The sequence below is a fragment of the Plasmopara halstedii genome (genome assembly GCF_900000015.1).
Source record: "Plasmopara halstedii genome assembly, contig: Scaffold_2061, whole genome shotgun sequence".
Taxonomy (NCBI): domain Eukaryota; phylum Oomycota; class Peronosporomycetes; order Peronosporales; family Peronosporaceae; genus Plasmopara; species Plasmopara halstedii.
The window spans coordinates 947,316-957,600 of NW_020188969.1; the positions used below are offsets into that span (position 1 = coordinate 947,316).

At 44.3% G+C, this 10,285-nt stretch overlaps 5 protein-coding genes across 5 annotated transcripts; 3 read left to right on the forward strand and 2 right to left on the reverse strand.

The window, feature by feature from the left end:
- Nucleotides 1-2,455: 2,455 nt before the first annotated feature.
- PHALS_02720 (RAN guanine nucleotide release factor) lies at nucleotides 2,456-3,016 on the forward strand (the record flags this gene model as incomplete). The annotated part of the gene is made up of 1 exon (XM_024717155.1): nucleotides 2,456-3,016. The coding sequence occupies one exon, from the start codon at nucleotides 2,456-2,458 to the stop codon at nucleotides 3,014-3,016; it is 561 nt and encodes a 186-aa protein (XP_024582682.1).
- Nucleotides 3,017-3,135: 119 nt separating this feature from the next.
- PHALS_02721 (hypothetical protein F442_13907) lies at nucleotides 3,136-4,890 on the reverse strand (the record flags this gene model as incomplete). Its single annotated transcript, XM_024717156.1, has 1 exon — nucleotides 3,136-4,890. The coding sequence occupies one exon, from the start codon at nucleotides 4,888-4,890 to the stop codon at nucleotides 3,136-3,138; it is 1,755 nt and encodes a 584-aa protein (XP_024582683.1).
- Nucleotides 4,891-5,383: 493 nt separating this feature from the next.
- PHALS_14894 (uncharacterized protein) lies at nucleotides 5,384-7,767 on the forward strand. Its single transcript, XM_036407117.1, has one exon. It carries the CDS (start codon nucleotides 5,652-5,654, stop codon nucleotides 5,850-5,852), a length of 201 nt encoding a protein of 66 aa, XP_036263374.1. The 5' UTR covers nucleotides 5,384-5,651; the 3' UTR covers nucleotides 5,853-7,767.
- Nucleotides 7,768-7,775: 8 nt separating this feature from the next.
- Nucleotides 7,776-8,451, reverse strand: PHALS_02722 (Phosphotyrosine protein phosphatase I superfamily; the record flags this gene model as incomplete). The annotated part of the gene is made up of 3 exons (XM_024717159.1): nucleotides 7,776-7,835; nucleotides 7,920-8,241; nucleotides 8,312-8,451. The coding sequence occupies 3 exons, from the start codon at nucleotides 8,449-8,451 to the stop codon at nucleotides 7,776-7,778; spliced, it is 522 nt and encodes a 173-aa protein (XP_024582685.1).
- A 1-nt stretch (nucleotide 8,452) lies between these two features.
- PHALS_14891 (uncharacterized protein) lies at nucleotides 8,453-8,880 on the forward strand. Its single transcript, XM_024717160.2, has one exon. The coding sequence runs from the start codon at nucleotides 8,562-8,564 to the stop codon at nucleotides 8,760-8,762; it is 201 nt and encodes a 66-aa protein (XP_024582686.1). The 5' UTR covers nucleotides 8,453-8,561; the 3' UTR covers nucleotides 8,763-8,880.
- The last annotated feature ends 1,405 nt before the right edge of the window (nucleotides 8,881-10,285 follow it).

Below are 10,285 nucleotides of genomic sequence, written 5' to 3' on the forward strand. Positions count from 1 at the left end.
CGACGAAGTCGTCTTCGTCCGGATCCGACTCTTCTGATCAAAACTGTAGCGTCCACTATCACGTTGAACGCCTTGTGGTCAACGTCGTCGACAGGATCAAGCCCAAAATTTTGAGAAGTGGCGAGAATCCCCGTAACCCGAGAGCTCGTAGAATTTTGAGGTGCCACTTCGTCAAGACTGCGCAGATATCGGGGACGGTTATGATCATGGAGATCATGACGTTACGCGCCGTTGTACGCCCCGCGCTTCTCGGCAAGAGCCCGGAAAGCCGTAGGGCCATGAGCTGAGCTCATGCTATTGTCCTGAGCTGATGGTCGTAGTCTTATCAGTGTGAGAGACCACAGACCTCGCGTGATCCACACATCGCGGGGCGACAATATGAAGAAAGTCGGCGTTGTTCCTTGATTTCGGCAAACTCGAACGGAGATGGCGTTTTACGCGCACGTCCACTTCTTGTATCTCAGCTGAAAGTTAGACAGCGAGGAAAACTTCCGGTGTCGCTGCACCCATTGCTCAAACCTCTCTTCATCATCAGCAGCGGTTTCGCCAGGGGCGAGCACCGCAGGAATCGTCCGCATCGCGGGTACAGGAGCGCCTCCTCTTAAAGCGCGAAGTCGAGCGCGGTACCTATCCATTGGAATATTCTGAGGTACCAATAAGCAAGCTCGGAGAGCTTTTCGTTGGTCAAGCTCGGCTTGTGTAGTGACCGGGGGCCCGACTACGTAGACGCCTGATCGTGTCTTTCGCTTCAGTAGCGAGATTAGCGGAGCGGAAGCCGTATTCCGCACGTGGGTCTAGGACGCGAGTGCACGAGAGCTGCCCTGCGAGCAGCATCCAACTGCTGCTTCTGTGCATCGTCAAGGCGACTGGTAATAATAACACCTCCCAACGGACACGGTGTCCGCAAGGTTCGAGCAGGGCTCACATCGCTCCGATGTCGCACCTCATCCTCCTCGTTTCCCCATGCTGGGAAAGAAGTATCCGACTCGTAGTCGACTTCCTCCAATCTGCCGCCCTTGCCGGTCGCGGTGTCCGGCGCCCAGTTGCCGAGGGATCGGGATGTGCTTTCCGTGAAGCTGCGGACGTACTGTCCGGAGTTGCATCACGTGCAGGAGTCGATGAAGGGCTCTGCCCGCGGGCGCTCTCGGGACCAGCGAGGTGGGTGTTTTTCGTTTCATAGACGAAGGACACGTTGAATAGAGATACGTGAAAAAGGATATGGGGACGTAACTGTTTCTTAAACACGCGAGTCCCATACGAGGCGACAGTTCGATATGAATACTGGGTAGTCACAGTTTTGATGTGGGAGAGTGTAACGGGGTTACATGTACCCTGGTATAAAAGGGTGGGTCACACAAGATGGTGTGACCGTCCAAAGGAGCGGATTACACAAGTCGGTGTAATCACACAATGGTGTGGCTACACCGCAACAAGAAGCCATTACGTGGCGGGACTGCCAGTAGTTATGCATATCAATTAGGTTTTACTATTTAATCAGATAAAGCTAAAGATTTAGATATAGGCGGCTTTGCCGAAAATAAACAAATAAATACAGTCTCAATTTTGAACGGAAGAGTGTATTTGTTTTGGTTTTGGGTTCTGGGTACTCTTCGAGGCAGCGGATTGCGATCGGCTACACTCATACTGGTTCCAGTATAGAATGTTAGGTCGATGACCTTAGTAAGCTTTCTCTAATCAAAGATGCAGCGGGGCTGCCGTAGCGTTGCGCTTAGAGGAAGCGTAATTTAGGTCATCAACCTGTCTTAGACTGAGAACAAGTACGAGTTAGTAGATCGCAATCTGCTTACTCCAAGAGTAATTATTGCCTTAACCCAGGGCTAATTACTAGTCACATGCCGTATTCTTGTCTGGGTGCAGTAACACCATGCCCATCTCGTGTGACTCACACCTCTTTTACCAGGGTACGTGTAACCCCGTTACAAAAGAGCTACGACAGCCCCGCTTCCTCTCGCAACACCTAGATCAGAGACAAAAAAAGCTCCATTGCCGTATAGACTTTTGTATACCATGCGAGAGTAATACAATGCACGAAGAATGCCTATTTTAATGCGTTCATTTACGTCTCCCACTAGATTCCATGTTTTATTCAAGCAATTTTCCTCCCCCAGAGGCTTTCTTTGGTAATTATAAATATATGAGCGAAGCACACGGAGAATGTATGGAGGAGAGCATCTGTTTTATCTCGCAAGTACAATGGACTTGTCACACGTAACTATCATTTTCCATCTTTTTCCGAAAAACTTTTCCATCTGTTGGTCAAGAGTCAGCGATAATTTGTACCAGGTGTTGAGATATTTGATGAATTTTTGAGAATTCACCATTGATTTTGGCGTTTTAGAACCTTTTAAAGTAATTAGAAAAACGGATACTGATCTTGTGGTAAACAATGGGTATACATACTTAAGAATGAATAGGCTAACCTTGTATTACCAAAATGCTTCGTCTGTTGTTTGGCGGTGCGCTTAGCTGTGAGATCCCTGAAGATTTCGTAGACGTGAGTTCGTTTCGGCAAGTGCCCGATAACCAAGAAGTATTTGCAAATGCGACTACCGATCAATGTGTCATTGTAGAGCTCCTGCAGTTCGAAGAGAGCGTAGACGATAATCAGAGCGCGCGCTACTTTTTCAATGAGATTGCACAATCTAATGGATGTGGTCCCGATGAAGTGGCGGTACTTCTTGAAGAAAAGACTGACACTAAACTTACAGGTGTCGACGTCCCCCATATTATGAGAATTATAGTTGGCGACCAGTGCGTGGCCAAGTTTAAAGAAGGCGATCATGCCAAAAACGTTGTGCGCGTCTACCTGGGCAACATCCGGCTGCCTAGTGTAACCACTGACGTTGTGCTTTCAGTTTCAGCACCCATGCGCATTAATCCTGCCAGTAGTAGCCGCAATGCTTTTCAATTCGAGGACAATTCCGAGGTGTCTGTGGCCATATTTAAGCAGGCGCTGCACTCGTTTGCGGTCAAAGACTGGTCGCTATTTACATGAAAGAATTACTACAGTCTGGGGCACAGTCATCTGATAATATCTGTTTAACGAGTTGACACGAATAATACTTATTAGGCTAATTGAAAAAGCGTCAAACCCAAATTTTACCTACTCTTCTGTTATGGTTTTACATGACTGCTATGACATCCAAAACCTCCTGTAATGGCAAGACACGATGTGCTTGGGAAGATGCTAAGAATACTTGTTGTTGTTGTCCATAGTAGTGCAAAGATGAGGTACGAGACTGTGATAGCACCCATAACGTAACTAGATCCACCCATTTGCTTCATAGCGCGCGTTTGCTCTTTCTGTTGTGGAAGCATTACTAAAAAGAAGAGCGAGCACAAATTAGCCGTCCACATAATGACCACGGAAATGGTCATGTCTCTTCGTACACCGTAAGTGTCATTTTGAATTCGTTCTGTAGTCAAATTGAACATACTATCGACATTTCGAGCTATGGTGGCTGAGAAAGGGGTCGTGAGATTGTGGACCGTCGTGAATAAGCCGTACAGTGCACCTTCATGTCCTTCAGTAGCAAGCTCGACAATAATAAAAGAGCCCACGATAAACTTCACACCGAGCGGAATCTGTTCAAGAACGGTAATTCCAAGCCAAAGATAGGGTGATCGAACGTTATCCCAGATTGTCAACAACTTGACAAACACATCCAAAACGACGTAGCCAAATGAGGTCACTACGGCTGTACGTCGCCAATCCCAACTGCGTCCATAGTTACCAGCAAAGTAAATGGATGTGGCGTACATGCCAGTGGACAAAAGTCCACCCACTTTTTCCTGAATCGGCAAAACTTCCACCCAATTTCGCATTACAGGACTTTTCGACATAAATGTAAATGACGAAAGCGTACCCGAAAAAAACTGATATGCAAGGTACTGATACACAGCACGCGTTTGAATAACGTCCCAAAATGTGTACATGTAATGACTAAAATCCAGAGCAATGGCATTCTTTTCCTCATGTAAGAAAAACCACGTGATGGGCACGATGGGCATAATTATGATCGTTACGATGAACATCAGCATCGGAAACGACAATGAAAAGCTAAAGTCGCCGCCGTATTCTTCACCATTAAAGCAGAAGGCCACAAGAATGTACGCCAGCATGTTAAATATTGTTCGCGTTGTGTAGATCACCGTCTGACTGTTGCCTCTCTCATCATAAGGTTCACGCTGAGCCAACTCCACCACCATTCCATCAGCAGACACATCCGAGAGCAAATACCCGAAAGCACATCCCATCATTGGGATTATGTGTGCGGTTCCAGTGTCCGTTGCTTCATAGTTGATCGTTGCGATAATTTCGGGCGTATAGTCTTCGGGCTTGACGTCTCGATAGTCTGGATTCGTAAAATATGGCTTGCATTTGGGTGTAAATGACATTATAAGAAGCATACTGAGTGCAAAAATCCATCCACTTAGGATGTATGGTCGTCGACGGTAGCCCCATATTGGAAAGCAGTCGGAAACGACCCCGTAAAATACTTTAAAACTCCATGGCATCTGTACAAGCAAGAATGCTGTGGTAGTCTGCGCACCAGGCAAGTTAAGATAATTTTGCAGGAAAGGATACATGACATTGGGTAGTACACCATCAATAAATCCGATGGCTGCATATTGTGCTACGAGCCCAAAGTAGTGTCGTGAGAAGAGTTTAGGTGCACTTCCACTCCGCAGGGCACCACCTTCGACGAAGTCATCGAATACAAATCGCAGTTTTTGGTCGTCGCAAACCATCGGGAACGGAGATGCATCGTGGGGCGAGTCTGAGATCATCCACGAACACGAGTCATTGCTGTACAACTCGATTGGAGTCTGTTGCGACGTGATCGTGTCCGTTCTCGCTGATTTCATTGCTTAGTGACCTGTACAAAATACATTAAATTTTCAGGACACATTGGAAAGCAAAACGAATCGTTTACGTACGGTGCTCTAAAACCTTAGGAATGGACTAATGCTTCAACACCACGACAGCAAGACGTGTGGACATCAATATGCACCAATTGTATCTTTGCAGCATATTGTCTGCAGAGAGAGACAAACGACTTTGGATAGCCTTAAGCTCGTCTTCAAGCCCCTTCTACAGCCAACAAAAAATGGCATTGTAAGAATTGGTCGTCGTCGAATGACCAAGAAGTAGGTGAATTATTGACCCATACAAAATATTTAGCTTATTTCTTAGAATATAATCCTGTGATGGACATTGTTCGAATGCTTTCGTCGCCTTTCTATACAGAAATTATTGATGGTGGTATACACACTTCGAACACAGAAAATGTAACAAAGTTCTAGAAACTTCCTAATGCTCCGAAATAAGTAGCTAAAAGGAGTAACAATGTGAAAAACTATAATATTGACAATTTCGTCATCACGTCTGTAATATAAGTAGTCCCAGAGAGCGGGGTGAAAATCTGGTCTAAGATCGCTGGAACGAAGACGTGCACGTCACTGGCAACGACAATTATGAACCGACAGGTACCTTTCTCAAGATAGATAAGATTGAGCTTTGCAATCCGGATTTCACAGTAAGACGTCAAACTACAACATTGTTTGATTCAGTTGTACAAACTTGATGTCGAACATGTCTCTTTTAAGTAATTTACACATTGACTGTCATGCGTGGATCACAACAGCAGACGTTCGGTCAGAGTGTGAGTGCGCAGGCGTACTGTCGCAATGGACATGGTTGGCAGCAACCAAAACTGATGACGGATGAGCTTCAATCAAATTTAATTTTATCGTGGTTTCGTAAACAACGCGATACTTTTATGATCGACGAACATTTATGGCCTTTTTTGAGTGCTTTCAATTACTGATACCAGATACAGTACACCGCCGTCAGAAATACGCTACAGAGAGCAAAGCGAAGCAGTCACGCCCATATGGTCCCATATACGCAGCTGAGCTCATAAAAATTGCTTTCGATGCACCCTCTACTAATTCCCCTCAGCCTCTGACTGAAAGCTAAAGAGCGAAGCACGCAGTGTATTGGTATTGCATTTGCTGCAAGATTAGAATTTCGCAGTCAATTATACAAACATGTTATCATTGCAGTGAGCTAAGGATAGCTCAAAGGGTAAAAAAAGAGTGTTCATGTTATGCACCGCGTTCCTATCTTACAGCTAACTCTTTGCATAATGTGCGAGAATCTTGACAAATAGCTGATTTCTTTTTAAACTTCTCAGTCAATCCGAGGATTCATACACTGCATCGTTTTCACAATATTGCGGAGGTATGGTGAGGTAAAAAGAATCGTTTTCTCTCTGGAGAATTCATGTAATTGCACTAAAATGCAGGGGCATATATCGCCACAAAGCCCAAGAACGCGAGTTTTTAGCTTTTTGATCCTGTTAAGACACTTTCGCATACATTTGCCGCCCCGGTATGAAAGGTAATTCAAGAGTGTAGTCGATTGCAAAATAGACGCTCGTGAAAGAACAACCCACTATTATTAATCGATCACTACTCTTCTTTCAGCGTGTGAGTATGCTTTCTCGCCAGCATCACGTACTGCAAAAGTCATATTGAACAGTCTCGCCCTTCCAGCCCCAATTTTAGCCTTTTTAAATCGCATATATGACTATGTACCGGAGAGCATGCTAAATAAGCGCACGAGAGAAAGAAATCCGAAGACAGTCTCTTTGCTCTAAGTGGCATTTACGCAATTTATCTCTTAATACTAACGATAGATTTTGCTAACTCAAAAAAAAAATATTCGCGAAAAAAAGGTGTTGTTGATCACTTCATAGTGGCAGTCCCGAAATCTTGAGTGCAGGATGTATGTAATTTAGTCTTAGCGCGCTGCATCGGATCAGCGTCTTTGTGACCGGCTAGAGGCGTTGCAAAGTTGAAGGAGGTTATCCGCTAATTCCTTTTATTCGCGGCCACACAAAGGTATTGAATTTGACGTCTATCCATCGTACAGTTATTGAGGATGTTACATATGGTAAGCTCATAATTTGACGAAAGTTAGCAGACTAGTTCAACCTCTAATTGGCGAAGTATGCGCGTGCATCATTCCGCTTTCCCTGCCACGGATGCTACAGCATAACCGCGTATAGCTTCAAGTCGATGGCATCTTGCCACGTCTTGACAGTATGAGTACAAATTCTGACTGTCCGAGCTAGCTTGTCTTATTTTTTTACAAAGTCAATGTCGTAATTATGATAATAGTCGGAGAAATGCACAGAAATAAAGACCGATCCAATCGCGAAGAATTTTTAATTTCAAAAGTTTTCCGCATCGGGCGATGGCCCTCGAGAAAGAACAAACGATAATTTACTTCGACAAAAAAGTCATTATCTAGCCACGCGACTTCGGCAATATCAAATCTTTAAGCGTCCAAAATGGGCAACAGAAATTTGTAAATTGTTTTTTGCGAGAGATCAGAATCTTTTCCATTTACTCCTCTTGAAAAAATTTCCTTAGACTATCCAACATTATTTGTTAAGTCCAAAACTAGAAATTTGGTACATACATGACCATATGTGGAGACAAGTCTAGTAATATAAGCCTTCCTTGTTATACTTCTAGTTTTTCTCAAGTGAGTTCGAGACACCGGTTATTACAAATTTTGGAACAAAGATGTATGACATTCTGAACGCCACGAGGACCTACCTCCACGGTATGTACTCTCCGGTATGAAAAAGAAAGGTGAGCCCTTGGAGCACATAAACGCTTTCTCATGTACAATTAAGTCCAACTCCAATTTAATGTTTGTCACACTGTTCTTGTGGCGTTTAAGACGGTTGTAGAATAACATAATAAAGCGCAATATCGCAGTAAAAGTTTGGTTTGGGCTGTCGTAAGAAGCATACATGTATTAGTATGAACTATGCGCTCAATGAAAAGAATGGGCTTGACGTTTGTTGTCACCACGTAACGTGTCTGTCAAGAAATTCCCGCGTCAATTCCTCGTTTTGTGCTATGTTTTCCATATAAGTGTCGTACGACATGTGCCATGGGTCAGGTAAGTCTCGCGAGAAGGTACATAGCACACCATCTCGTTCTTTAATCCTTGGAAATTTTTCCATGACCTTGTACGTCATGCCAGTGGCAACGCACACTACATAATCAGCCTCCAAGCACATTTTCTCCGTTAAAAGCTGGGAGCGATGATTCGACAAGTCAAGCTGATATTTTTTCATCACGTCCACGGAGTACTTAGACGCTGAAGAGCCCTCCGGATCGAACACATTCGTTAATCTGTTCAATCATCACAAGATAACACTGCCATCACCAAGAATCACTTTACTAAAACCTCAATATAACCTACGCTGCAGACCGAATAATAATTCCTTTCTCTTCCAGTTGCTCGACCGTCATATTCAGCTTGCGACGGAAGTACTCGATAGCAAAATGCTGCGAGACTGGGGAGCGACATGTGTTGCTCGTGCATACAAACACGATATTCATTGCGGTGATTGTAAATAGTCCGTCTTTAGACTTGTTCCGTGCAGGTACGATTGCGATTTGAGAACAGCGAGCGCAGCGATTGGTCAGTCACAGTGCAGTGTATTCGAAGAATGGCCATCTATTCTTTTAACGTAGAACTACCTTGGCGAGAATATTGCATAATCGATATTAGAAGGGAGCCATTGCGAAGAAAGTTCATATCAAAGCAAAATGCGTGGTCTATCGAGCAGCTCGGCGCTGGGCTGAAGTCTGTTTCACGAACTTTCGCTTGGATTTGCTGGATTACATTTGTCTTAGCCTCATCTATGTAGTACGTATACTTTTGTTATCGAACAAAATAAAATAGAATAAGTTATTCAGATTCAATTATTCTGTACGTCATGTCTGAAATTGAATGAAATCAAAGAAGTACAAAGTTACATGAGAAACTCTCAGCTGTAGCGGGCTGCCGTAGCTCTTTGCTTAGAGGGAGCTAAGCTAAGGTCACCGACCTTACGCTCTATACAAGAACCAGTACGAGTGAAGCGGATCGCAATCCGCTATACTTAAAAACCCTGACCAAGGCAAAGAGGCTCATCCGTTCAAATTTTAAACTGTATTCAATTGTTTTATTTGAGGCAGAGCCGCCTGTATTTATAACCTTATGTTTATCTTATAAAACAACAAAACCTGATTAGAATGCATTACTACTGACAGCCCTGCTACGTTGTGGCTTCTTGTTACGGTGTAGCCACATTGTGTGATTACACCAACTTGTGTAATCAACACCGTTGTACGGTCGCAGAATCTTGTGTGGCCAGCCCTTTCATATAAGGGTACGTGTAACCACGTTACATCAGCTCCGCTCTTGGATGGAGCGTACGGACTCAACTTGTGTGCATTGAAGCACAAATTCTGAAACCTGAATTTTCTTTACTGCGGTGAAGGACAACCCCGTGGTACCTGATAATACTTCTTAATCCCTTCAAAGACTGCACCACCTGGCACAGGGAACATGTATAGTTTGATTTTCTGTGCTTGGGCCAACTAGACACGTTTAATAAACTCATATCTATCGATTCCCGAAGAGCTTGGGGCTTGAGGACCAGAAGTGGCAATCGCTTGTCTGGAGACGCTCCCTCAGTATGAGAATGACCTGTTAAGGCGCCTCTACAATGCCTTAACGAAGCGTTAAAAGAGCACAATTTACTCTCGCCATGCAGCCGCTAATGTTGAGCATCCGGTTCTTGAAAGGCAGGAACGGAACAGTCGATATCTGGACGAGACTGAAATGTTCATGTGGTCTGTATGGCAAAGCAACAGATTTTTGCGCTGGCAGTCTCCGAGCAGGTCGCGCGTGAAAATATGTATTTAATGCAGTTTCTTTGTGAAACAGCATGTTGATATAGGAATATTCGAAGCGGCATATGTCGAGGGTGTTCGCGCCGCCTAATCAGGCTTATCGGTTGCACATCAAGTTCTTCTTCGTTCGTCAAGGGAGACAAAAAATAGTAGACTATATTCAGGAATTGCGAACACTTATCGCAGCTACGGCGGCAAACCAGCTTCTCAAGTTGGGTTAAAAATTATGGAGTGTCTGAGAATTGGTGAAGCTCGCACCAAGATCTTTCGTGTTCACCCCACCTCTTTTGGCGAAAGCGATGGGTTTTGCATTATGTACAGAGTATGACTCCTGTGCCACGGGCATGTTAGGAACGTTTTAAGAAATCTCGACTAAAGCGCCAAAGGTGATAAATCTCAGTTATGTTTAGAAGAAAAACCGATATCTATCCGGATTCGCGTATCTGTTACATGTGTAGGTTAATTGTATATGTGCCATGCGTTCCCCTTCTGT